This window comes from Dipodomys ordii, unplaced genomic scaffold (assembly GCF_000151885.1).
Source record: "Dipodomys ordii isolate 6190 unplaced genomic scaffold, Dord_2.0 Scaffold2, whole genome shotgun sequence".
NCBI classification, from domain to species: domain Eukaryota; kingdom Metazoa; phylum Chordata; class Mammalia; order Rodentia; family Heteromyidae; genus Dipodomys; species Dipodomys ordii.
In genome coordinates this window covers 9,305,912-9,333,242 of record NW_012267218.1, presented here as the reverse complement: position 1 = coordinate 9,333,242, position 27,331 = coordinate 9,305,912, and the positions used below count along the sequence as shown (strand labels likewise).

At 54.8% G+C, this 27,331-nt stretch overlaps 2 protein-coding genes across 2 annotated transcripts in view; one reads left to right on the top strand and one right to left on the bottom strand.

The window, feature by feature from the left end:
• The window catches only part of Rin3 (Ras and Rab interactor 3), an 83,828-nt gene extending 75,442 nt beyond the window's left edge, over nucleotides 1–8,386 (top strand). The window contains exons 10-12 of the mRNA XM_013013314.1: nucleotides 1,600–1,731; nucleotides 5,476–5,639; nucleotides 8,019–8,386. Of these exons, the coding sequence (XP_012868768.1) occupies nucleotides 1,600–1,731; nucleotides 5,476–5,639; nucleotides 8,019–8,339 (617 nt within the window). The 3' untranslated portion in view covers nucleotides 8,340–8,386. The remainder of the gene's footprint in view (nucleotides 1–1,599; nucleotides 1,732–5,475; nucleotides 5,640–8,018) is intronic.
• A 3,616-nt stretch (nucleotides 8,387–12,002) lies between these two features.
• Nucleotides 12,003–27,331, bottom strand: part of Lgmn (legumain) — a 30,789-nt gene continuing 15,460 nt past the window's right edge. The window contains exons 4-14 of the mRNA XM_013016932.1: nucleotides 26,025–26,106; nucleotides 22,124–22,209; nucleotides 20,595–20,670; nucleotides 20,000–20,062; nucleotides 19,242–19,308; nucleotides 18,928–19,046; nucleotides 18,756–18,845; nucleotides 18,172–18,372; nucleotides 14,161–14,331; nucleotides 12,713–12,780; nucleotides 12,003–12,475 (exon numbers count right to left, since the gene is read on the bottom strand). Coding sequence (XP_012872386.1) covers nucleotides 12,433–12,475; nucleotides 12,713–12,780; nucleotides 14,161–14,331; nucleotides 18,172–18,372; nucleotides 18,756–18,845; nucleotides 18,928–19,046; nucleotides 19,242–19,308; nucleotides 20,000–20,062; nucleotides 20,595–20,670; nucleotides 22,124–22,209; nucleotides 26,025–26,106 — 1,066 coding nt within the window. The 3' untranslated portion in view covers nucleotides 12,003–12,432. The remainder of the gene's footprint in view (nucleotides 12,476–12,712; nucleotides 12,781–14,160; nucleotides 14,332–18,171; nucleotides 18,373–18,755; nucleotides 18,846–18,927; nucleotides 19,047–19,241; nucleotides 19,309–19,999; nucleotides 20,063–20,594; nucleotides 20,671–22,123; nucleotides 22,210–26,024; nucleotides 26,107–27,331) is intronic.

The window sequence follows — 27,331 nt, the reverse complement described above, 5'->3', positions numbered from 1 at the left end:
CTCACCTTGAGCTGAAGAGCTGAGGGACAGCGCCCAGGCCCAGAGTTCAAGACCCACGACCAAAAAAAAAAAAAAAGACCTTTCGAGTGTGACACACATGGGTGCAACACGCGGAGGGGATGTGGCAAAAGCCTCAGGTAGGGGCCCAGGGACCGGCTCGGGGGCCACTGGCCAGCCTGGCTGGTCCATCTGGACAGAGTGGGGGTTCGCAGGGCAGGAGGTGTCTGGACTCTGCCACAAAAGACCTTGAACTCCACAGTGTGTGGACTCGACTTGGTTCTCTGGGAAGAAGGGAGTCACGGAAGAACAGCCTACAATCAGACCTCTAAGGAGATCTGAGGTCGGGGAGGCTTAGGTGATGAGGCTGGAGAACGGTGAATACAGGAGGCCTGAGCAGTGGGCAGCCGGCCCCTTAGGCAGAGGGCAGACCTCGCCTTGCATCTTGGGACAGAAGGCTTGCAGTGGGGGGAGGGGAGGTGTTCCGGGAAATGCTGGAGAGATTGATACATGCTCTGTGGGTCCAGGGGTCCTACGGGAGGCTCTTTCACTCTCTGTTCACCCAGCACGACCTCCTGGGCCCCTTTACTAAAGTGCCAGCCTGCGTGTGTGCAGGGGACGCGGAGAGGAGGTGCCCACGGGGGGGGAGGGGGGCTGGCGAGGCCGATGTGGGATGAGAGGGGTCCCTGGTAATCCCAGGGGGCGGCCAGCATCCCTTGAGGACACAAAGTGATTCAGGTCCTGAGGGACCCCTGGCTTCCCCACCCTCATCACCCACAGGATCGGGGCCTCTGGGTTCCTAAGCCAGAGCCCCACTCCAACACCCTTCGGCTGGAAGTCATTCCCCTGGCCTGGGGCACTTGGGACTGGCGTGGGCACTGGCGGGAGTTTATTAGCGTCCTGACCCTGAGGATCGTTGGGGCAACTGAGAAGCCTGTGCCTGGGAGGTGTGTGCCTGCACCTAGCTGCAAGGGAAGCGGGAAATGGAGCTTCCATTTTGGGAGGCCATGTCCCAGCGAAGCCGGGAGGCCCGTTGCTGTGAAAATGCAAAGGCTGGAGAAGACTGGAGAAGCAGAGCAGCAGTGCTCTCCAGCACGAATGCCAGGCTTGAACAAGGTTGAGCAGACGGGAATGCAAGCACCACCCCCTCCCCTACCCCACACCCCCACCCCCGGGCCAGTTCTCCTGAATCACAGTTCGTGGCTCTGCCCAGCTTTTTCACTCAAGGCTAGTACTCTACTATTTTGAGCCACAGCTCCACTGCTGGTTATCTGGTGGATAATTGGAGCTGAGAGTCTTATGGACTTTCCTGACTGGGCTGGCCTTGAACCGTGATCCTAAGATCTCAGCCTCCTGAGTAGCTAGGATGACAAGCATGAGCCGTTGGTGCTCAGCCGCCCAGAGCCCTTTAACTTCCTTGTTCCTCAAGCTGCCCTGGGCCTTGGGCCTCCCAGAGAGCCAGAGCCCAGGAGCTCCATGACCTTCTCATGAGCAGTCAGGAAGCGCTGACGTGGGGGTGACCGCGGCACCGCACCCTGACGGGGGGCAGCTCCCGGGAAGCCTGGCACTCACCGCCCCCTCCTCCTCCACCTTTTCCTCCAGGAAAGCCCTACGGGGCGGACGACTTCCTGCCCGTGCTCATGTACGTGCTGGCGCGCAGCAACCTCACGGAGATGCTCCTGGACGTGGAGTACATGATGGAGCTCATGGACCCCGCCCTGCAGCTGGGGGAAGGTGAGTCACACAGGCCCCGAAACCAGGGGCCCGACGAGTGCCTTCTGGGACGTGGGACCCCACGCCCCTGTTCCAGGAATGCTCACAGAGCCAGGAAGAGAGGATATTACCATTGCCCACTGGCAGCTGGAAGGGGGAGAAGCCCCGATGATGAAATCCAGGGGGCTTTCTGGAGGAGGTGACATCCAGGCCGAGCACTGAAGGATAAGCAGAGAAACAAGGGAGAGATGTCCTGCGTAGCAGGAGCAGCAGGGGCTGGTCAGGCAGCAGGGGCTGAGGGCAGGGCGCACGTGAGCGCGCGGGCAGCGGTGGCCCTGAGGCCTTGCTCAGCCCTGCTCAGCCCGCCCAGCGCAGGACCCCTGTCACGGAGGAGGTTGACGTCAAGGCTCCGCAGGCCCTGGTGGCATATGAGAGAGTGGTTTTCTATGCCCACCTCCGTTTCCCTTCCCCTTCTCCTGCCCACACTTCCTCTGCCCGCTGAGGCTCAGCCGCCCTCCACCAAGAATCCCCTGAGATGCTGTGGCTATGTGGGGACTCCCAGAGCCCCTGACCTGTCCTCTGAGCTCCCATCCACCCATCCACCAACCCACCAACCCACCCATCCACCAACCTACCCATCCATCCACCTATCTACCAACCCATCCATCCACCAACCCACCCATCCACCAACCCATCCACCAACCCACCCATCCACCCATCCACCAACCCACCCATCCACCCATCCACCAACCCATCCATCCATCCATCCATCCATCCATCCATCCATCCGCCAACCTATCCATCCAACAATCCACCCACTGACCCATCCACCAATCCATCCATCCACCCATCTATCAACCAACCCACCCATCCACTCATCCACCAACCTACCCATCCACCAATCCACCCACCTACCCATCCATCTACCTACCGACCCACCAATCTACCCACCCACCCACCCACCCACCCACCCACCCACCCACCCACCCACCCACCCACCCATCCACCCATCCACCAATCCATCCACCAACCCATCCATCCACCCATCCACCGGCCTACCCATCCACCAGTCCACCCACCTACCCATCCATCCACTCATCCACCAACCCTCCCACCCACCCACCTACCTATCCACCATCCACCCATCTATCCACCAATCACCAACCCACCAACCCACCCACCTATCCACCCATCCACCAATCTACCCATCCACCCATCCACCTATCCACCCATCTACCCATCCACCAACCCACCCATCCACCAACCTACTTGTCCACTTATCCACACACTCACCCATCTACTTATCCATCCACCTATCCACCCCTACATTTATCTCTATACCGTCCACCTATCCAGCTATCCTCCACACCTGCCTATGGATCCTCCGTCCATCCACCTGCCCCCACTCACTCATCCACCTAGCTCCCCACATCTAGCCACCTTCCACCCACCCATCCACCCATCCCCACCACAGCTATGTACTCATCTACTCCATGATCCACCCTTCCACCTGTCTACCCATCCATCCACTGAGCCAGCCTCCGTCCATCCATCCATCCATCCATCCATCCATCCATCCACTCACCGTGTGTTCCCCAAAGCATCCACCTCCCTTGGGGAGACTTCTAAGGCAAATGTGGGTATCTGCCAGGCAGCGTGCAGCCGGGCAGAGCCTTGCCGTGACATCCAAACGCCACCCTTGATAGCAGCCCTGGCCATGGGAGAACTTGAGGTGTTGCACCGTGCCGAGTCTCCTGCACCTCCCTCTGCCCTAGTCCAAAGCCGGGGTGTGCGTTGGGACTGCGTGTCTCCCCTGCCCCTCTCCAGCCCGCAGCACAGGCCTGCCTGTGGGGGTCTGGAGCCTCTGGCACCAGCAGGACCGTGGGGGTCTTCAGCCTGGACAGGGGCCTCACCTGCAACAGCCTCCACCCTGTCTGAGCATATCCGAGGGGAAGGGAGGTGGGAGCGGCTCCTGAGTCTCCCCACACTGCCGCCCAGGATCCACCAGCTCCGCCCTGAGGAGCACAGGACAAGTGGATGGAGCCTGCAGGGGTGCGGAAGGACTGGGCCCCCAGCGGTGCCCGCCCCCACAATCCTCACCTCCCAGAACCCTGAGGTTCTTGGAAACTGGAGGAGGCAGAGGAGGGATCAAAGGCAGCCCCGGGCTGGAGGGGGAAGGGGCTGTGGGTTAGAGGCTCTGGCATTCTGCGGACGTGGCTGAGTGTTCGCCCCTTCTGGCTGTCATGGCCAAATTAGGTGAGGCCGCTCCAATGGATGGCGTCTTCTCTCTGTGTCCTGCCACAGTAACAGGGGCGGCGCGGCCCTCCGGCTCCTTCATAAGGTCCCTGATCCCATGACCTCGTCACCTCCCAGACACCCCACTGAGTTCTCTCCCCAGGGCGGTGATGGAAGCAGAGCAGGGCCAGCGTTGGCCTCTACCTTCCTGCATCTCGTGGTTCATGGGAATAACAGTTCTGCCACCCACAAAGTGCCCACAAGGGGGCGCTAGCGGCTCACACCTGCAATCTTGGTTACTCAGGAAGCTGAGATCTGAAGACAGATTCAGCGCCAGCCAGGGCTGAAAGTCTGAGACTCATGAACCACCAAAAAGCCAGAAGTAGAGGTGTCGCTCAAGTGATAGCACCAGCCTTGAGCAAAAATGTTAAGGGACACTGCCCAGACCCTGAATTTAAGCACCAATACTGATGAAAAAAAAATAAACAAGCACCTGTGGCTCACGCCTGTAATCCTAGCTACTCAGGAGGCTGAGATCTGAAGATCAGGGTTCAAAACCAGCCCAGGTAGGAAAGTCCATGAGACTCTTATCTCCAGTTAACCACCAGAAAACCAGAAGTGGCACTGTGGCTCAAATGGTAGAGCACTGGCCTTGAGCTGAAGAGCTGAGGGACAGTGCCCAGGCCCAGAGTTCAAGCCCCACGACCCACACCCTCCAAAAAAGTAAATAATATAATAAAATAAACCAAAAACAAAAGCAAAACCAGCATGTGTGCAAGCGAGATCCTGTATGCACTGCGGCCTTCCCGCCAGGTCTGTGCAGCCTGATCTAGCAGCTGGCTAGTCACTAAGTCCCACCGTCTCTGCAGCGGTCACCTGGAGCAGGAGCAGCTCCCTGTGAGAGCAGGGAGGGCTGACCGGGCCCGGTTCTCTCTCTGCACCCCTCTCCCGCTTCCAGGGAAATCTGCTGGGTACCTGGCTTGGAGCCAGTCAAGAATCCAGACAGGTGTCCCATGGGCTCCTTGGCCGGAGCCCCTCCCCAGGCTGGCTGACCGCTGGCTGGGCCGGCCTTGGCTAGTCCCAGCACTCACCCCAGAGCAGGGCTCAACGCAAAACTCAGAGTGGTGTTGCCTGCCACCTAGTGGTGGTACCAGGCCCTGCATGGCCGAGTCAAAGAAGGAGTCGCTGGGAAAAACAGAGCCTCAGCAAGACAGAGGTGCTGAGCAGGGCTGGAATCTCGGGAAAAGCCTTCTTGGCCATTCAGGCTTTAAGGTCAAGTAGATAACAAACAGTTTTAATAGATACTCCAGGCACCTGGCCCAACTTGGGTTGGGCTGGGGTCGAACTCAGAGAATGGAGTGCGAGCGCCCCCTGGGGGTGGCAGCGGGTGGGGCTGGGGGCGGGGTCTGCTGACGTGGGTGTGTCTGGGGCGGGGCCTGGTGGGGGGCGGGGCCTGCCCCCTGGACCAGCCTCCCTCCTGTAGGAGTTGGGATGCCGTCCTCCTCCATCCTGCACGCCTTTGGTCCTCAGGCTCCTACTACCTGACCACCACCTACGGGGCCCTGGAGCACATCAAGAACTATGACAAGATCACGGTGACCCGGCAGCTGAGCGTGGAGGTGCAGGACTCCATCCACCGCTGGGAGCGCCGGCGCACGCTCAACAAGGCCCGGGCCTCGCGTTCTTCCGTGCAGGTGATGCTGGGGGTCAGGGTGGCAGGGCTGGGGGACCCTGGCAGTGACTGGGCGCTCCTGCCCACCGGCCTGTCCGCAGGGGCGCAGTGGGCAGGGTTCCCACGCCACAAGAGTCAGTGTGTGTCCGGCTCCGTGCTGGACCCATGGGGGCCCTGGATGCACGCTGCATCCCGGCCATTCAGTGCCAGACTCCCGCCTCCTCCAGTCCATCCCCACACTCAGGCCTCCGGGGAGGACGGCATCCAGACACCCACCTTTCCCTGAACCTGCGCGCTCAGCTCCCTGGCTGCCCAGCCCCCACTCAGGCCGCCCTGGTTCTCGTCCTCAAGAAGGGGAGGAACACCATGCCCACTCTGTTTCCAGCAGCCCCCCTCCAGGAAGGCCTCCCTGGTACCCCCCTCCCCCTCCCCACAGACCAGGTGATGCCGCTTCCTCCTGCCACTTCTCCATCAGCGTGGAGAGCGATGGCTCCTCATCTTCTAGTCTGTGTGTGGGCTGTGGCCTCTGAGGGCTTACCACCCACGGTTCACAGGTGTCTCAGAGACCAACCAGGGCTGGTGCAGACCAGGATTGCAATGTATAGAAAAGAGAGGAAGTTGGTCTAACAGCCAGGCAGCAATCCAGAGCTGTCCACAGCAATCCAGATCACTGTCATGGCACCCAGAGCACACCAGTCCTGAACCCCACTCCCCATTTGCAAGATGGCCACGGATGTGAGGAAGGAGACCTGGATGGACTCAGCCGTACACTAGCTTGCTCTGTGACTCTGACTGAGCCCAGTGCCTCTCTGGGACTCAGTTTCCCTCACCATACAGGCAGAGTGTAAACCAGATGAGCTGTACAGGGTCTGTCCTCAAATCAACAGCATCTGGTAACTGGCTTGGGGGGGACACAGCACAGTGTGTGTCCCTTCCACAGCTCTGGAGATTCCGTCATGCTTGGTCTCGGCCTGGCCCTCCTCCTTTACTTCCTGCTTCTTCTCGGTAGTTCCTGCTGCTGACTCAGAGCACCATGAGATGAGCCCCAGCAACAGGAGAGAGGCCCAGGATGGGGGTGAAGATCTAGGAGGGGTACACTCTGCCTCCTCTTAGTGCTTCCTCTGCACCTGACACCTTAAATCCCTTCCCCAGACTGAACGTCCAGAGACTGTGTCAGCAGTAGTTACAAAGGGCCCTTGAGGGGCTTAATGGAGGACAAGGAGAACACAGGACACTACTAAGACACAGATAGGGGTTAGAATTTCCCTCTGGAAGAATCCCTTTGCTTAGGAGCCTGGCACCCCTGCACCCTTTTGGCTGCTGAGCCATCCTCTTGCTGTTCCCACTCTGTCCACAAGAGGGCAGCACCACACACAGTTCCCATCTGCCCTCAGGATGCAGGATGCCTGCCCTCAGAGGTTGTCCCAGGTTCGAGCTCCCTTTATGGACAAATGCACAGCCATGATGCCAGAACTGATGTAATCCTCGGTCCACAGCTGAGGACACAGAGGGTGACAAGGGTCAAGTCCACACAGTGAGTGGGAACAGGTGCAGAGCCAGGCAGGTCCTGGCTGGTGGAGGGTCGAGTCTACAGGGTGCATTTGTGCATGTGAGGGCTCCTGTCCTCAATTTGTAAGATCCCTCTGCACATGTCCTGGGTCTCCTTCCTGTCCCCAGATCCCTCCCTATTTCCTCTAAGCTTTCACTCCCCTCTCTGCCCTGCCTCCGAACCCCAGGGGCAACTCTGGCCTGAAGGGGCTGAATTGTTTCACCAGTGTGAACTGCAGGGTGCTAGGGTAGAGTCTGAACCTCCAATGGGTGGGTGGGTGGATGAATGGATGGGTGTTGAATGGATGGGTGTTGGGTGAGTGGATGGACAGATGTCAGATGGCTATTGGGCGGATGCATACATGGATGGATGGGTGTTGGATGGATGGATGGGTGTTGGGTGAGCAGATGGACAGATGTCAGATGGCTATTGGGTGGATGCATGGATGGATGGATGGATGGATGGGTGTTGGATGGATGCATGGATGGATGGGTGTTGGGTGAGTGGATGGACAGATGTCAGATGGCTATTGGGTGGATGGATGGATGGATGGATGTTGGATGAAGTCTGTGGCCTGGCCACCAGGGGGTGCACTTGCTCACTGCTAGGACTCAGTGTGGAAGGGAGACTCCAGAGGGAAGGCTGGCCCCGCAGGCTCAGTGCAGTCAGAAAGGGGCTCATGCACCTGTTCCCCACATCACAGCTGCCCTGCCACCTCCCCTGTACAGAGAGAAGCTTGGGGGCCACAGTGGCCCCCACCACTGGCCTGAGCCAGACATGGGAGTGGGAGGTGACACCCAAACTCTGCTCAGCCCCGCCCGTGATGTCAGGCCCTTTCCTCTCGCCCCACAGGACTTCATCTGTGTGTCGTACCTGGAGCCTGAGCAGCAGTCGCGGACCCTGGCCTCGCGGGCAGACACGGCGGCCCAGGTGCTGTGCGCACAGTGCGCGGAGAAGTTCGAGGTGCTGCAGCCAGAGGACCACCGGCTCTTCGTGCTGGTGGACGGGCGCTGCTTCCAGTTGGCCGATGAGGCGCTGCCCCACCACATCAAGGGCTATCTGCTGCGCAGCGAGCCCAAGCGCGACTTCCACTTTGTGTACCGGCCCCTGGACGGTGGCGGGGGCAGTGCCAGCCCACCCTGCCTGGTTGTGCGGGAGCCCAACTTCCTGTGAGGCCACGCCATGGCACTGTTTCCTGAGACTAGCTAGATGGAAAGGCAGGGACTGGCTGCTCTCTCACGTTCACACTTTCACACTTAGGTCCCCCGTATACCAGCCAACACTGGCGTTCGTGTCAGACGTGTGTACCAGCCACCAAGCATGCCTGACCCAATGTGGCACAATAACAGCCAAAATTACCATAAAGCAGCAGCCAAAGGTGCTTCCTGAGGCATAGTCATAGTCCTGAGAGGTCATGTTTTTCATTACACAAAAGGAAAACAGACTCCTAGGGGGAAGAGGCCCCCCCATCCAGCTACAGCAACAAGCCCACCCCCTGTTCTCACAATTCCTCAAGCCATTCCCTCCACTTGCCCCCTGCCACCCCACTGTGGTCTTTTCCAGATGAAGGCCTGAGCTCAGGACTGGCTGAGGAAGGGTCCCCTGGCCACAGCCGCTGCCAAGGCCGCACAGGACAGAGCTGGCATGGCCTGGACCTGCCCCGCATCTCAGGAGCATCTCAGGATGAAGACAGGCCTCACCCTGCTCAGGGCCTGTCTTCAGCCACCAGTGCCCACAGTGCCCCCTTGTGGCACCCGAGCCCAACAACAAGCAGCTATGTGCACACTGGGGCCACCAGGCCGAGCCACCACCTGCAATGCATGGACAAACCCAGCCTCGGCCACAGGAGTAAACAGACGGGTGCAGGGATGACTGGAAGATGCACTGTGGGGTTAATAAAGACCATTTGAAAATGGCACTTCCTTCTCCAGTGGAGCTGGAGCTCTGCCTGCCAGCCCAGGGCCCCGTTCTCATCCTAACCCCTTCCAGGAGGGCCCCCCCGCCTGGAGGCTCAGGCCCTCGTCCTGCTTGCCCTTGGCCTGGTCTTTTCCACTCCCACCATCCTTGGGTGCCATTCCTAGCTCTGGGTCATTTCCAGAACACCTCTCATCTCCCTGCTTCTTCCTCTTTCAGCAATACCATTCCTATGGTCCATGCCTGCTCAACTCCTATGCATCCTTCAAAGCCCAGCTCCTGCAGGAAGCCTCCCTGATGCCTCAGCTTGAGCCACACAGGGCTCATCCCTGGTCCCACACCCCAGGCTGGTTTCATGAGAGATCACCCGTGGGATGGCAGTTGTGGTTGGTACTTCTTTTTCCAGAACATCAAGGTGAGGTGATTAGCTTCTGTGTCCCTGACGTTGAGTGTAGGTAGTTACCAAGTGACTGATAAATGTCACATAGCTCTTGTGGGGCCCCAGTGTGAATGGTCCCAAGCGGGGCTCCGTCCATAGATGAGGGCTGTGCCGCATGCTGCCAGCCCTGAGGTCCCAGGGTCTGATGGGAGAAAGCAGACAGACAACCCTGGCAGGGCCCCCTCCCTGCCCTGTCCTACCCCACCCTGTAGCCTCTCCCCCAGGGGCCAGCACTGGGAGGCCCCAGCCGCAGGTAAAGGTCAGAGGGACCTCTCTGGCCTGAGCAATAGATGAAGCTCGTGTTCACAGGGCAAATGGATCACCAGCTCTGCCCTCTGGGATGATGCCTGGCTCCCGGGATGGGGACAGGCTGGCGATGGGATGGCGGGACTGCTATAAGGATCGTGTGTGTTCTTACAGTGCGCCAGCGCCCCCCACCCCGCCCTGTCTGAGGACCCCATCAGGAGAGGCGAGGGAGCCTTCTTGGGGCCCCCAGAGAGCCGGCAGTCTGGGTCTCAGGAAGCTGAGCTGCCACAGGGCAGAGGCTGATCTTGGCCAGCAGATGGCGCCCTTCCACCTGAATTCTGGGCAGTAGTGGACTGCGTTGTGTAACCCACACAGTGGCCCTGGGAAAGAAGTGGATCTGGGCTTTTTGTTTTGCTCCCTCCTCCTCCTCCTCTGTCTAAACAGTTACCCAGCTGCAAAGCTAATCTTTTTTTCTTCTTCTTCTTTCTTGTTCTCGCAATGTAAGCCCGGGCTGCCTCATCTTCCCGAGGGCTGAGATGACGGGTGTGCACCACCATACCTGCACCCTGTAGAACTCTCAGCTCTCCAGAAAGTTAACAGTCAATAGCTTACTGCCGACCAGAGGCCTTACTGCTGACATAAAACAGTTTTCACAGAGGGGCTGGGAAGGTGGCTCAGTGGTAGAGCGCTTGTCTTGCATGCCTGAGGCCCTGGATTCAACTCCTCAACACCACATAAGCAAAAAGAAAAAAGCCAGAAGTGGCGCAGTGGCTCAAGTGGTAAAGTGCTAGCCTTGAGCTGAAGAGCTGAGGGACAGCGCCCCTCAGGGCCTGGGAGCTGTCCCTGAGCCTCTCTTTGCTCAAGGCTAGTGCTCTACCACTTGAGCCACAGCACCACTTCTGGCTTTTGAGTGGTTCATTGGAGATAAGAGTCTCCTGGGGGCTTTTCTGCCCAGGCTGGCTTTGAACTGTGATCCTCAGATCTCAGCCTCCTAAGTAGCTAGAATTATAGGTGTGAGCCACTGGCATCTGGCTTTATGTACCTTAATTTTCTAGTCATGTGGTTCAGCTATATATTTTCCCCAGTGATCACAAATCTCCCACACCAAACCTGCAGAGAAACAGATGTGCACAGCTCCATCCTGTATCATGCAAGGACTGTGGTTTGGCAGGCATCACCCGTGAAAAGAAACCTTATACCTGAGCCAGGAGCTAGGATACACCTAGCGACTGGGGAAGTTAAGGCAGGGGGGTCACTTGAAGGACAGCCTGAGCCACAGAGCAAAGATTTAATCTAGAAAGAAAAGGAGGGAAGGAGAAAGGGAAACAGAGGAAGGGGAGAGGGCAGACCCGCTAGTCATGCGCATGCATTCCTGGTTAGTTCCCTCTCACGAGGCCTTAGTGCCATGAAAGCTCCAAGCTCCCCTCCATCTGTGGATCTGCTCTTCTGGACACCTCGCCATAGATGGAACCATAGAACAGGCTGGGCTTGTGTGGCTGTGCTTTAATATTGGAACAAATAGGACACCACATTCCCTTACACTGCCATTCAGTATTCCGCAGGGCAGGCACAGTTGGCGTTGACTTCACAACAGGCCCATCAGAAGTCCTTGGAGGTGGCTGCCAAGCCAAGGACACAGAGAGGAGCTGTAGAGGAGACACCTTTTCCAGCGTCCCCTCGCTGCCCCCCAGCAGGTGAGGGACAGGCCCTGAGCCTGCTGCTAGACCTGTGACCTGCAGGGACGGAGGGGATGGCAGTAGGGGAAGTGGCTTCTTGTGAGTCAGCTATTGTCACTGTCTCCAAACACTGACTTCTTTACCGTGGCCCAGGGTTTCACTGGCAAATGGAGAGGGCGGGGAGATGCTTCACCTCATGGTGGCCAGGAAGCAGAAAGAGGAAGGGACTGGGAGTATCTTTCAAAGCCCACACCAGTATCTCGGGGGCTTCCCGAAGTTCCCGCCACTTTTCAGAAGAGCGCCATGAGGCTAAGGACCAAGCTTTCGGCCTATGAGGGGAGGGGGGAGGAAGGAGGAAGGGAAGAGAGCATGTTTCATAGTCAAACCGTAACTAGGAGGAAGAGAAATGGACGGCACGGGAGGCGGCCCTGCGGGACGGTGGAGGGTCCTCACGGAGCCCGAGCCGCACAGCCAGGGCCAGAAGAGAAGGCAGGCTTCACTCATAAACCTTTTATTTCTTTACAACTTATCTGTTATCGCAGAATAAAATAAAAAGCAATCAAAAATTAAAACATTTTCTAAAAATAACATTTTCCATTTGGGGCTTACAGCTTTGTCCAAAAAAAAAAAAAAAAAGCCTGAACAGCAAATTTGTCAGAACAAATGCCACACTGGTCCCAGAAGCCCCCTGCCCCCACCCCCCACTCCCCACCCCGCAGTGAATTTCTTGCTCCTGAAAACCCATGGCAAAAAAAACTCCCAAGAAGCAAACGGCCGTTTCTCAAAACTTTGGCTAGTCCAGCTGCAGTCTCTAGAGCTTCACGTGGGCCTGTGCGGGGGGGGGGGGAGCAGGACCAGAGTAGCAGGGCAGGTCCCACTGGATGGCCCAGCCACAGCTGCCCTCTGACCCCACTTCTGCAACCTCCGGCTAGCACACATCCTAAGGAGTGGATGGTATTTTCTCTTGGAGAGGCTTCCAGAAGGTAGCTCTTCAGTAGTGATCAAGGCACACCTTGTTCATGGACATCTTTATTCTGTAAGGGACAGGAAGAATGTGGTGAGCCAGGCCAGCCCCAAAGAAGGAATCCAACCGAGAGCCGAGGCTCCCGTGGCCAAACCTCCAGCCACGGCCACGGAGGACTCAGCAAAGCCGACGTCCACCAGCAAGTGTCCTGCCACCCACAGGGAAGGACAGCAGCGTGCCCTGCCTGCTCCCACAGGGACCCCCCACCCCACCCCCACTTTCCAAAGGTAGCCACAGGCTGCTCTACCTCTCAATGGAATAGTGTTTCTCGCAAAGGTTGACCAGCACGTACAGGTGTCTCAAGGCGTATTCATACTGCAAGGAAACGAGCCCAGCATTACCATCGGCATATCATCAGCATACCATCTCACCACACAACTCATTCTTTTTGGCAGTACTGGGGTTGGAGCTCAGGGCTTTGCACTGACAAAGCCTGTGCTCTACACTTGAATCATGCCCCGGTCCTTTTTTTGCTTTTTGTGTTGCTTTGTTCATTAGCAACTCAATCTCAGACATCGATCCTCCTCTATTTATACCTCTCATATAGATGGGAATTTTGCTTCCTGCCTGGACTGATCTAGAACTATGATCCTCAAAATCTCTGCCTCCTGCCAATCAACCCTGAGCTCCAGAAAACACCACAGAAATGAAAAACGTCAGTCAGGAATTCCTTAACCTTTTGGGGGACCTCAGGCCCCTTCCTCCCTCCCTCCTTTTCTCCTTCCCCTCCCCTCCCTTCCTGCCTGCCTGCCTTCTGCTGCTACCGGGACTTGAACTCATGGCCTTGTGCTCACTTTAATTTTTCATTCATAGCTGGTACTCTACCACTTGAACCAGAACACAGTCCAGCATTTTGCTGATTAAATGTGAATAAGAATCTCACAGACTTTTCTGCCTGGGCTGGCCCGGAACAGCAATCCTCAGATCTCAGCCTCCTGAGTAGCTAGGATTACAGGCATGAGCCACTATGCCCAGCTCTCTTGATAATCTAGTGACAGTCATTTGAGTGTCTACCAAGAAAAATGCCTGCAGGCCAAGGTCTGCAATACAAGCAGACCACTGTGCTCTCCGCCCCAAGGAGGACACTTGACAGAGAATCCCAAGGGCCCTGCCCGGTCAGCGGGGACCTCCCCTAGGTCTGCCCTTAGGCTGCAGTGACCCCAGCTGGCCCCCAATGCTGAGGCACACTATGGAAGCAGCACGGAGAGCACATGATGAGCAGAGCATGGCTGGGTTCCAGGAAAACTCTATGCAGTAGCAGGCTGCGGGGAGACGCAGGCTGCAGGGGGAGACGCAGGCTGCGGGGAGATGCAGGCTGCGGGGAGACGCAGGCTGCAGGCAGCATTTGTCTGTAGGTTACAGTCTGCCAGCTTTCCTTCAGCATGACCCCACTGTGCTGATCACAGGCCTTTAGAAAATGCCAACTCCAGACACTGTATAATCTGCAGAAACCCCATTCTCTCGTCTCCTCCGTGGGCCGGGGAGGGGCCAGCAGGGAGAGCCCACGCGTGGCTGGGGTGAGGGCTGGGGCCTGGCAGGGGCAACAACAGCCTGAAGAGAAATAAACAACCCTGAAAGCGGATGGACTGACCGGAAGTGCTCAGGCGGGGGAGTGAACTCAGGCCCCCCACAAAGAGCCCAGGCCGGGATGGCCCTTTCGAGGGGCACGGGGTGGGATTCGCTTTGGGGGCTCACCGTGGACGAGTGCCAGTTGAAGCAGTGGGTGCGGAAGTGAGTGACCGCCTTCTGGTAGCACGCATGCTCCGTGAGCAGGGCTCTCTGGGTCAGAAGCCTCTGCACCGCAGCATCGGATTTTGCCAGCAAGGAGACGATTTTGTGCACAGACTTCTCGATGATGTGTCGGGCCTGGGGAGAAAGAGACAGAGAGGAACTCGATAGAAATGCGTCTTCAAAGCCAGGCCGTGACTGCTCACGCCTGTAATCCCAGCTACTCAAGGGACTGAGATCCAAGGATTGTGGTTCAAAGCCAGCCTGGGCAGAAAAGTTCTTGAGACTCCTATCTTCAATGAACCACACACACACACAAAAACCAGAAATGGAGCGGTGGTTCAAGAGGTAAAGAGCCAACCTTGAATCAAAAAGCTCAGGGATGGCATCCAGGCCCTGAGTTCAAGCCCTAGGACGGCACTAAAACATAAACAGAAAAACCTTGTCTTCATCTGGCCTCTAGTGAGTGGAGAGAGAAGCCAAGAAATGCAATCTGAGAAGGCACACTGCGTGGTGTGTGTATGGAACGTGTGTGGTATGTGGGTATGTGGTGTGTGTGTGTGGTACACGTGTGTGCGTGTGGCGTGTCTGCACGCGTGCAGTGTGCTGTGCCTGATCTAAGGAGGGAGTGGTGGAATGTGTCCCAGGGCAGACGGCGGTGGTGCGTGGCGCTGCCCTGCCGTCCGCCGGGGCCAGCGCACTGCCCTGGGTGCAGGCGCTCGCTAGATGGCCCAGAGGACACCGCTCTACACACCCGACCTCACCCGCCCCGCCTCGCTCTGCTTCTACCCTGTAGGGATCCCTGTAGGGCCCTCCTCTGTCCCCTGCAGACCAGCCTGTGGCGCGGGACATGGGGTCCCGAGGCCCTTCCCCACCCATCTGCGTGACGCTGGCTTCCTCCACCCCAGCAGCAGAGCTGGCAGTCAGGACAGAAGCAGGGGAAAGCAAGGCTGCTCTGCTCGCTGGGACGTGGCTTCTGGAGTAGGGTCGGGTCTGGCTGGCACCACATTGGCTACATGGTGGATGACATCCCAGCCCAGGGGTGGGCATTTGATAGGTTACTGAATCTGTCAGTCCAGTGCCTGGGACTGGGAATTTCCTGTGGATCTGACCCCTGCTTCAGACCCTATTCAGGCCGGGACCAGCCTAGCCGCCATTACTCCATACCACATGTGTCTCCTTGATCTTGTCCTGTGTTCTGTCTCCTGGCTCATTTCTAGTCATCATGGCATCCTAATTCAGTTCTCCATTGGAGCTGAATTGGATTGTTGGGATTGTTCTTTCCTCCCTCTCTAGCCTGTTTCCTAGCTGTGTTTTGTGTATTTGGGCGCTGCAGGCCTTTGTAACAGCGGGCGACCTGCAGCCTGCTAACTGTGTAATAAAGACTCCAGGGCTGGGAATGTGACTCAGAGGTAAAGTGCTTGCCTTGCATGCCTGAGGCCCTGGGTTCGATTCCTCAGCACCACATAAACAAAAAGAAAAAAGCTGGAAGTGGTGCTGTGGCTCAAGTGGTAGAGCACTAGCCTTGAGCTGAAGAGCTGAGGGACAGCGCCCAGGCCCAGAGTTCAGGCCCCACAACAGGACCCCCCAAAAAATAAATAAATAAAAATAAATTTTAAAAAGACTCCACTATTCCATATTCCAAAATGTGGCTTCTGGGATGATTCACTTTACAACACTTCCATACAAATTACAAGAACATAAAATGGGGTTATTGGGGGGGGGTGGTACTGTTATTTTGGTGAGGGGTTTCTACTACTGGGGCTTGGATTCAGAACCTGGGCACTTGTCCCTTAGCTTTGTCACCCAAGGCTAGTACTATACCACTTGAGCCATACATCTCTACTGCCAGCTCTCTGCTGGTTAACTGGAGATGAGACTCTCATTCTTTCCTACCTGAGTTGGCTTCTAACTCTGATCCTCACATCTCAGCCTTCTGAATAGTTAGGATTATAGGCATGAGCCACACTTGTACCCGGCTTTTTTTTTTAATTTACTGTTATTTTAGAGGTGATATACAAGGGGGTTACATTTACATATGTCAGGTAATAAATACCTTTCCTTTCGTACAGTGTCATCAGTTCCTTCACCTGAATTTTTTTGGTTTTGCTGGCCCTGGGGCTTGAACTCAAGGCCTGGGCACTGTCCCTGAGCCTCTTTGTGCTCAAGGCTAGCATTCACCACTTGAGCCACAGCGCCACTTCTGGCTTTTTCTGGGTGGTTTATTGGAGATAAAGAGTCTCATGGACTTTTCTGCCCAGGCTGGCTTCGAACCCCAATCCTCAGATCTCAGCTTCCTGAGTAGCGAGGATTACAGGATTTTTGTTGTTGTTGTTTCAAGATAAGATCTCACTATGTAGCCCAAGCTGGCCTCAAACTCGAGATCCTGCTTCAGTCTCTTCAGGACTGGGATTGTAGGTGTGCAATGCCACATACAACCAAAATGAGTTTCTTTTAGTTATTTCTGAATGAGTGATTTTAAATCTAGGATTTCCTTGTTAAAAGTAATTATTTTGCATAAAAATGTGGTGCAAAGGTCTCACTCTTTCCTGCCTGAGCTGGCTTCTAACCCTGATATCTCAGACGTGTGAATAGCTAGGATTGCAGGCATAAGCCATTGGCACCCAGCTTTGGGAAGCATTTTTTAATTTGTAGCAGACACTAAAGAAACCCTGTGTGAGGGGCTGGGAAGGTGGCTCAGTGGTAAGAGTGTTTGCCTTGCATGCATGATGCTCTCATGCACCACATAAACAGAAAAAGCCGAAGTGGCACTTTGGCTCAAATGGTAGAGTGCCTTGAGCTGAGGAGCTGAGGGACAGCGCCCAGGCCCAGAGTTCAAGCCCCACGACTGACACCCCCCCCTAAAAAAAAAAGAAAGAAAGAAAAAGAAACCCTGCATGAGTCATGCTGCTGTTAAAGCCAACCAAGAAAACCAGGGTTCCATGGCTATGAACTCTTGGAAGGTTAAGGACAAGATGTCTTTCTGTGCCATCTCAATGTTGCATGAAGTAATATCAGCAGACCCAACCCACCAAGAACAAAGCCCTCTGGGACCGAAAAAGCATGAGGACCGCGGTGTCGGACACCAGCTTGAAGCACGTCCTGGCAAACCAGGCAGTCACCCCTGAGGTGTGGCACTTGGGATAATGACAGATGCTCATTTGAAACCAACACGTGGAATGTGAAATCCCTCCTAGATAGTCCGGGCCGTCCTTACTCCAGTGCCCTGTGTCAGTGTCACTTATGAACCAGTGCTAATCCAGGGCCGTCCGGGATGGAAAGGACAGATGACCTCCTGCCACGCCAGTGTCTGCACAGATATGGTTTGAAACTAACTCTACAATTCTAAACCACCAAACAGGCTCGGTGGTCAGTAGGATTACCCGGGAACCTCAGCAGGGACTTCCAGCTGCGATCATCACTGTCTTAAGGTAGCAGAAGTGCTTTATGGATTGGATATGTGTGCACGCATGTGTGTGTGTGTGTGTGTGTGCGCGCGCGCATGCACGCGCACATGTGCTCTGAGAAGAGGGCTTGAACACAGAGCCTCATTCTCTCACTCAGCCCTTTCACTCACAGCTGGTGATCTACCACTGAATCTATGCCTCCACCTTCAGCTTTTTGCTGGTGAAAAAGAAGACACTCCCAGAGTTGTCTATCTGGACTGGCTTCAGACTGTGATCCTGAGCAGCTCGGATGATACTTGTGAGCCCCCAGAGTCTGGCTTGTGGACTGGATTCGTCAACAAACAGCAAATACAAATACTGTACAAGCAACCAGGTTGCAAAAGAGGGGATGGCACATGCCACGGCCACCTGGAAGGCCACAGGGGAGACGGCTCCCAGTCCTTACCTGACGGAGTCAAGGTCAGGTTTACTAAGAAAGGATGAGGATGAGCACTGCATTGCCCACTGGCGTCTACTCCACCCAGGGCAGCGGCTGGCACAGTGGCCGGGAAGAGCCTTCTACCACACTTACATCCAGATGCTGCTGGATCTGCTTGACCAGCCGCCGAGACTGCTCCCAATCGTTGGTGGCCATCAGCCTCCTCTTCATGATCGCCATGGGCACCTCGGGGCTTGGGGTGAGGTCCAGGCGTGTGACTGGAGGCAGAGAGATGGGGGAACTGGCTCTGTGCTTCACGCCCTGAAACTGCATCAGCTTCATGGAGGAGATGGACTGAGGAAAGAGAGAGAATGAATGAATGAATGAATGAATGCATAGTTCAGGTGTGGCCCAGCCCCTCTGCAGGAAGCTGAGGGGCGTGATACACTCAGAGCATGCACGCTTCTCCCACGTGGCTTCCTCTTATGCACCTAGCTTCAGTGGAGCTATGGTTCTCACCAGGAATGAGGTAGGTTCAGAGATATTCTGTCTCTTACCCAAAGTCTGCAAGTTTGAACCCAGTGGGGCCTGACGAGAGCCCCCAGGACCTCTGGACTGGCCGTGCGAGGCTGCGCCCCTTCTAAGCCTCAGCCATTCGCACACCTGGATCCCATTTTTCTGCACCAAGCCGTGCCCCAGGTGGGTGGAGGAACAGAAGCGTGCAGGGCCTCGCTCACCTTGTTCCCGTACTGCATGACGTGGCTGGTGTTGGTGTGGGACTTCACCAGCTGGTACTGCCTGTGGAGCGTCTCTTTGGTCAGGTCCTCCTGCAAGAAGGAACACACGGACATGTCCAGAGGCCGGGAGCCTGGAGAGCCCGGTGTGAGGCGGCCCCCGCCAAGGGCTCACCACGTCCGAGTCCTCCATCCAGTTGACGCTGTACCAGTCGCCCAGGTACGTGCCCCTCGCATCGTCGTAGTAGCAGGCATAGGACGACTCGTTGGGGTTGGCGGCGGTCGTCGCATAAACTACGAGGAATTAAAGGTGCCTTCGAGTTGTGCCTTGTCTCCCGGCCTGGAACTACATTTGGAGCTGGGCTCTTCCATCCCTGCTGTCCACCAGCCCTCAGGTTAGGGAAGCCAGCACAGTGGTTTCAGGTCTACAACCTTCACTTCTTTGGAGGCAGAGATCAGAGGATCCCAGTTCAAGGCTCCCCTACCTACCGTTGATGTCGTGAGGCAGGTGGTTCATCATGGAGCCAGACTCACAGGCTTCGATGTAGAACACCATCTGCGGGGCAGAGGAGTCACGTGAGCGCCTGCCCTGTCAGGCAAAGGCCCCTGAGGCTCTGCTGCCCCCTCTACCCATGCTTCTGGAGCCTTTCTACTCTGGCATTTGGGAGACCTTGCTGCTAGAAGAGGCTGCTGCCAGAGGCCACGGAAGCCATTTGACAAGGCGTGCCATGTATGGATCGCTAAGGGAATAAATGATTTAGCAGGTGACGTGAGGAAAGATGGAACTGTACAACACTTAGGAAGAGAACGAGTTTCACCAGCCACCGCTGCCGATCTTCCTTCCAAAGAGGAAAACCGCAGGGCACCCCATCTTTCTGCATCTCCACTTTGTCCCCCCCCAGGGCAGCCTCTCAAGGGTGCCAGACAGGGGAGAGTTCCAGAGTGCACACAATGATGCGTGTTCCCCTGAAACAGGACAGTCCTGGGAACAGCATGAAGGTGTGGCTCCCAGACCTGCAGCCGCTCCCGGGCTTCCCAGCCCAGCTCTCACCTGGGGCTGATTCACACTCCACACCTCCCAAGCTCTCTCTGAACTCCATCAAATGGCCAGTGCCCCTACATGGTTAATCAGAGCTGACCGGAGGATCCCTTTCTAGAAAACCCGTCCAGCCGGTCCGGGGCCAGGTACACACGCTGTGAGCTCTGCTGGCAGATTCCCCCCTCCCCCCCACCCAGGCCGACAATACCTTCTGGTACATTTTGTGTTTGTGCATATAATGAATGGTGTCGTTCAGGTCCTTGACGTGAAGCTGAAAAGGAGGGACATACAGTTGAGATCAACTCGCCAAAAGAAGCCACCTGCTGTGTCCCACCCACCTACACTTCATAAATTCCCTTTCACTTGTCCTTAGAGGCAAACTCAATTCATAGGACAGCCCAGCCAAAGCCCCGGGGTCTCCTCCACTCATTAGAAGGGGAGACAGCACGCTGGTCCATGCGTGTTCACACGCTCATTTCTACTGGGTCTACACCGACACATCTGGTCCCTGGACAGCTATGGCCCCACGACAGGAAATGAAGAACCAGAAGAGCCATCCTTGGATGGACTGTCCACTGGCATACCTGTCCCCAAGCCCAGTGCCACAACAAACCCAGCCTGGTGAGATGTTTGCATACACACACCACAGGCGTCATCTTTTCTACTTACTAAGAAAGCTACGAAAAAAACAAAATTGGGGGACATAATTGCAGTATTTGAAGATTTACCTAATATGTGTTACAGCCCACATTTAATCCCTGGCACAGAAAGCCCAAAGATCAACACGGTTAGAAAAAACTCACATCGTCGTTAGGAAAAACCAGTAATCCCGTGGCACCATGGTCAGTGAAGTAAACGAACACATGGTCCCGGGGCCCACTGCAGAGACAAAGGGTGGAGAATGAGAACGGAGGCAGGCAGCCTCTAGGTCTAGTTCCATTGCCTTTTTTTCTGAAGGGTTTCCTTTCTTTTTTCTTTTATTTATTTTTTGTCGGTCGTGGGGCCTGAACTCTGGGCCTGGGCGCTGTCCCTCAGCTCTTCAGCTCAAGGCTAGCGCTCTACCACTTGAGCCACAGCGCCACTTCTGGTTTTCTGGTGGTTAATTGGAAATAACTGGACTTTCCTGCCCAGCTGGCTTTGAAACGCGATCCTCAAGTCTCAGCCTCCTGAGTGGCTAGGATTACAGGCGTGAGCCACTGGCACCCAGCTCTGCAGGGTTTTCTTCACCCAAAAGTGAAGAGGATATGTGAGGATCACGGAGAAGGCTGGTGCAGCCCCTTCCTCTGGCTCCAAAGGTTACTCTGAACCACAACTCATCCCGAACCCCTCCAATCCGAAGGACAGCTGGAACGAAGGGGCCTTGGCAAGGTGGCCCCATCACCTGGCAGTCGGGGACCTGAGCACACGCTGGTGTGAGTGGGATCGTGGAGTCCCATGAGAGCCACCGTCTGCAACCAGATCGCCCCAGAGTCGGTGCCTGGCACCCCACGGCCTCCCGTAGGCCCCACCCTCCGATGCCCCTACCACCCCTCCCATGGATCCCTCAGAGAGCTCGCCTCCCTGGCCACAGTAAGTCACCAGAAGTCAGTGCACCCTGTGTGGCTCCACCTCGGCTCTGACTCCTGCAAGCTGCTTCCAGCCTAAAGGAGACAGGCTAAGAGATAAGCACAGACAAGCACCTGCCCACTGCCAGCGGGGGGAACACTGGGTGAGTGTTCTTCAACATGATCTTTAGCCTTCCTGGGAGGCTGACCTGGGATCAGGACACAGGCTGACATCAAGCTGGGAGCCCACAACCTGACTCACCCGTGGGAACTCACATCTGCCTCACTGTGCCCCCCAGGGTAGGGACACACCAGTGCCACAAGCCACAAATGACAAAAACAATGAGATGATAGTCACCAGGCACAGGTGGCTCACGCCCGCAATCCCAGCTCCTCAGGAGGCTGAGATCTGAAGATCGCCTGAAGCCAGCCAGAGCAGAAAAGTCCCTGTGAGACTCCTATCTCCAATAAACCACTCAAAAACAAAAACCAGAAGTGGCACTGTGGCTCAAGTGGTAGAGCACTAGCCTTGAGCACAAAGAGCTCAGGGACAGCGCCCAGGCCCAGCAAAAAAAAAAAAGAAAAGAAATGGTAAGGGACACCAGATCACAGGGCTAATTTGAAATGGGCTGTCAGGATTTACCATGGACACTTCCCCCTGTCCATCCTCTCCCGGGTGAGGACAGTCCCATGCTGTCACTTCTCAGGTGATCAGGAGCAAAGAATGACTTCGGTTTCCTGGGTTCTAGCTTACTGAGAGCACTCCATGTCCATAAAGTAGACGTTACCTCTGCAGGACTTTCCCAGATCCTCTGCCCTTCACGGCTTCTGCATCACCCCTCAGCACGGCAAGGAAGTTTTGGGGGGTTACATCCTATAAGAAACCCAGAAGTCAAAATCCGACGAGACTCTGCTTCCTCCCCAGGCTTCCTGCCACACACGTCCAAGCTTCGGAGCAAGCCCTGGGAGCCAGGGAGGACCCCGGGCAGGGTGGGGCTCCTGGATCCTGTGTGTAACCCCCAGACAATTCCCAGCTCTGAGATGACAACTCAGCAAGTCTGCCATTCCTTCCTGAGCACCATGAAGACACCCCAAGATACAGGCAGCTGGGGAACCCACAGGGGAAGAGGTAAAGCCCTCAGACCACAAAGAAGGAGGCAGACCAGGAGCTGTGGGCCACCCCGTACACACAGCTGCTGCCTCAGACGCTGAGTCCTGAGCACATTCGGTGTGCTTAAGAGGGGGTTTTATGAAATTTATCTTCCATCAATACAAGGGGCTGGGAATGTAGGTTAGTGGTAAAGTGCTTGCCTTGCATTCATGAAGCCCGGGTTCAATTCCTCAGTACCACATAAACACAAAAAGCCCGAAGTGGTGCTGTGGTTCAAGTGGTAGAGCACTAGCCTTGAGCAAAAAGCTCAGGGACAGTGCCCAGGTCTTGAGTTCAAGCCCCGGGGCTGGCAAAAATAAATAAATAAAAATACAACACAAGCTAGGTGCTGGTAGCTCCCACCTGTAATTTTAGCTATTCAGGAGACTGAGAACTGAGGACCACGGTTTGAAGCCAGCTCCAGCAGAAAAATCCATGACAAGCTAATCTCCAATTAACCAGCAAAAAGAGGGAAGTAGAGCTGAGGCTGAAGGGGTAGAGCAACAGCCTTGAAAGAAAAAGCCAGGTGAGAGAGAGCTCAAGGCCTTCGTACTAAAAAAGCAATGCCAAAAAAGGACAACAAAAAAAAAGCCTGGTGCCGGAGGCCACTCAGGAGGCTGAGATCGGAGGATCACAGTTCAAAGCCAGCCTGGGCAGGGAAGTCTGCAAGACTCTTATCTCCAATAAACCACCAGAAAACAGGAAGTGGTGCATGTGGCTCAAGTGGTAGAGCACTAGCCTTGAGCTCAAGAGTTGAGGGTCAGCGCCCAGGCTCAGAGTTCAAGCCCCACAACTGACATAAAAAAAAAAGGACAATGTAAAAACAACCATCCAAAATGGTACCATGTAAATTCCTGCCTCTTGCACAAGGCGCTGAATATAATACTACCACCAAAGACAGAGAGAAAGAGAGAGAGAAAGAGAGAGAGGAAGCAGACTTTTGCCAGGCACTAATGGCTCCTTCCTGTAATACTAGCTATTCAGGAAACTAAGACCTGGAAGATTCAAAGCCATCCTAGGGGTCTGGGAAGGTAGCTTAGTGGTAGAGTGCTTGCCTTGCATGCATGAAGCCCTGGGTTTGATTCCTCAGCACTACATAAGCAGAAAAAATGGCACTGTGGCTCAAGTGGTAGAGCACTAGTCCTGAGCTGAAGAGCTGAGGGACAGCGCCCAGGCCCAGAGTTCAGGCCCCACGACCGGCAAAAAAAAAAAAAAAAAAAAGCCATCCTAGGCAGAAAAGTTCATGAGAGCCGGGCGCTCGTGGCTCACGCCTGTAATCCTAGCTACTCAGGAGGCTGAGATCTGAGGATCTTGGTTCAAAGCCAGCCCAGGCAGGAGAGACCGTGAGACTCCTATCTCCAATAAACCACCAGAAAACCGGAAGTGGCGCTGTAGCTCAAGTGGTAGAGCGCTCGCCTTGAGCTGAAGAGCTGAGGGACAGCGCCCAGGCCCAGAGTTCAAGCCCCACGACCGACAAAAAAAAAAAAAAAAAAAAAAGTTCATGAGACTCAATCTCCAATTAACTAGAAAACAATTGGGATAGAGATATGGTTCAAGTGGTAGAGCACCAACTATAAGCCAAAAAGCCTGGTATTTATTTTTTTTAAAAGGAAGCAGTTATATTACATAGATGACATATTCAACTTAATTATATTTAAATTTTTTAATATGAAGTAAAACAAAGTAATAATAAATTTTGGATGAAAGTTTATCACAAAGACAATGATCCTAAGATTAAGAGATCTTGAGTATAAAGACATTGTGGTGTTGTTAAATACTTGTCAGTCTCCATCAACTGGTAAGAAAATAAGAAGTCTTAGAAGTTCAGGAAAACCCTGAACTATTTCACACCCGGACTGGGGCTGAGAAAACTGGTTAACCACAATACCTCAAAAGAAGAGAGAGAGAGAGAAAAATTTAAAAAAAGAGAGAGCTAGCCGGGCACTAGTGGCTCACGCCTGTAATCCTAGTTACTCAGGAGGCTGAGGTCTGAGGATCACAGTTCAAAGCCAGCCTGCAGAAAATTCTGTGAGACTTTTTTTTTTTTTTTGCCAGTCCTGGGGCTTGAACTCAGGGCCTGAGCACTGTTCCTGAGCTTCTTTTGCTCAAATCTAGCACTCTACCACTTTAGCCACAGCACCATTTACGGTTTTTTCTGTGTTTGTGGGTACTGAGGAATCAAACTCAGGGCTTGATGCATTCTAAGCAAGCACTCTACCACTAAGCCACAGTCCCAGCCCTCTGTGAGATTCTTATCTCCAATTGACCACCAGAAAACTGGAAGTGGCACTGTGGCTCAAGTGGTAGAGCACTGGCCTTGAATGGAAGAGCTCAGGGACAGCACCGAGGCCCTGAGTTGAAGCCCCACAAATGACCCTCCCCCCCTTCCAAAAAAAAAAGAAATCAGATTGTCATGGAAGGAACTGTATTACCTGGCTTAATAAAGTATGCCAAGGCTTGAAACTAAAATTCAATAAGTTCAATGTATTATGAGCAGTTTCTCTTTTTAACTTCTCTTTTCTTTCAAACCTCTTATAATTCATCCGGGGGGTAATGGGTACTAATAGCCCTCCAATGCTTGAGCCCAGGAATTTGAAACCAGTTTGGGCTATACAGGGAGACACTGCTTTTAAAAAAAAATAATAGGGCTATGGGCTGGGAATGTGGCTTAGTGGTAGAGTGTTTGCCTAGCATTCCTGAAGCCCTGGGTTCAATTTCTTAGTACCATATAAACAGAAAAAGCCAGAAATGTTGCTGTGGCACAAGTGGTAGAGCACCAGCATAGAGGCTCAGGGACACTGCACAGGCCCTGAGTTCAAGCCCCCGAAACCAGCCAAAAAAAAAATAGGGTTGGGGATGTAGCTCTGTAGTACATTGCTTACCTAGAATAGGAGAGGCCCTGGGTTCTATCCCTAGCTTGTCCCCCCTCACAAAATACTAATTCACTCCACAACCAAAAATCCAAATCCAAACATCAAACACTAGGTAGACACCACTGGCTCATGCCTGTAATCCTAGCTACTCAGGCAGTAGAGATTGGAGGATCCTAGTTCAAAGCCAGCCCAGGCAGAAAAATCCAAAAGATTTCTTTTTTTTTTTCTTGTTCCTGGGGCCTGAACTCTGGGCCTGAACGCTGTCCCTCAGCTCTTCAGCTCAAGGCTAGTGCTCTATCACTTGAGCCACAGTGCCACTTCTGGCTTTTTCTGCTTATGTGGTGCTGAGGAATCGAACCCAGGGCCTCATGCATGCAAGGCAAGCGCTCTACCACTGAGCCACCTTCCCAGACCCAAAAGATTTTTATCTCCAATTAACCACCCAAAAAGCCTAAAGTCGAGGTATATGGCTAAGTAGCAGAGCCTCAGTCTTGAACAAAAAAAGCTAAGGGACAGTCAGTGTCTAGGCCAGGAGTGCAAGCCCAGTACAAATAAACATGAGACACTGACCAACAATCAGAGTAGCAAGGTTCTGAGTCTACAAGTAGGAGAGAGGGGGAAATGACCAATGGAATGGACACGAAGGTGGGGCGGGCGGGCGCTCACCTCTCCCGTGTAGTCCTTCAGCACGCCCTTGTACACGTCCGTGCCATTGGGCCTGTTGATCACGACGCCCGGGGTCGGGTTGCTGAGAATGAAAAGACACAGCTTGGGTGCAGGGCTCCCCAGTGTCTCTTCCACACACGCCCCGCGGAGGAGGGACAAACCAAACAGCCGTGTGGAGGACTCCTCTGACCGCCTACTCCGGCACCCCCTTTTTGAGTACCGTTGGTTTTGGGGAGGCAGGAAGGACAAGGACACGCTGAACAGGATGGCTGTGCTGTGTTTACACACAGCTGCCAGTGACACAGGCCTGACCTCTCCCCGTGCAAGCTCAGATGCCCGCTGCGCATGGCGGGTGGCGGGGGGGGGGATAGCTTTTTGGCAATGTTTGGTCAAAACCACATGGGGTAAATCCATGAATCGTGGGCTCCGGGCAAAGACAAAAGGACCGGGGCATGACTCAAGTACTTGCTGTGGATCAAGTGGGAGAGTGCTACTACCCTTGAGCAGAAAAAGCTAAGGGCCATCACCCAGGTGCTGAGTTCAAGCCCCAATATTAGCATGTGTGTGTGTGTGTGCGCACACACAAATAGCCAGTACTGGAAAGGGGGGAAATACTTGCTTAGGAAACAAGTGACAGCACTAAAGCTGTAGGACTAATTCTGGGAGAACGCAGATTTGATCTCAGGACTTGCTCCCTCCCAGAACCTCAGCAGAGACGTGGGGATCAGGGGATAGAACGGTTAAACTTAGTGCTGTGCTGAGAGGTCAAGGGAACCTTTGCACACTAAAATGCACAAGCCAAAAAGCAACTGAGGGGCCGGGTGCCAGTGGCTCATACCTGTAATCCCAGCTCCTCAGAGGGAACTGTGATCTGGGGATCACAGTTCAAAGCCCAGCCTGGCCAGGAAACCCTGTGTGACATTCTTCTCTCGCAAGTAACCACCAGAAAACTGGAGGTGGCGCTGTGACTCAACGTGATAGAGCACTAGCCTTGAGCAAAAGAGCTCAGGACAGCGCCCAGGCACTGAGTTCAAGCCCCATATCTGACTTTAAAAACAAACAAACAAACTTGAAGATGGCATTAGGAGATTACTGCACACAAACAAGCCTCTGCTGGGCCCAGGCCCTGTGCCCCTGGCCAAGCCTGGTGGCACCTCCCCCGCATCTCCTATGCCATGAAACCTCCCATCCCCAAGACATAGCGATCAACACGAGGGCCGCCTTCTCCCAACATCAGCCATCTACAGTCCCTGGAGTCCGGATGCCGAGATGGTTTCCAACCCCACAGCAAGCTCACGGAGCGCGCC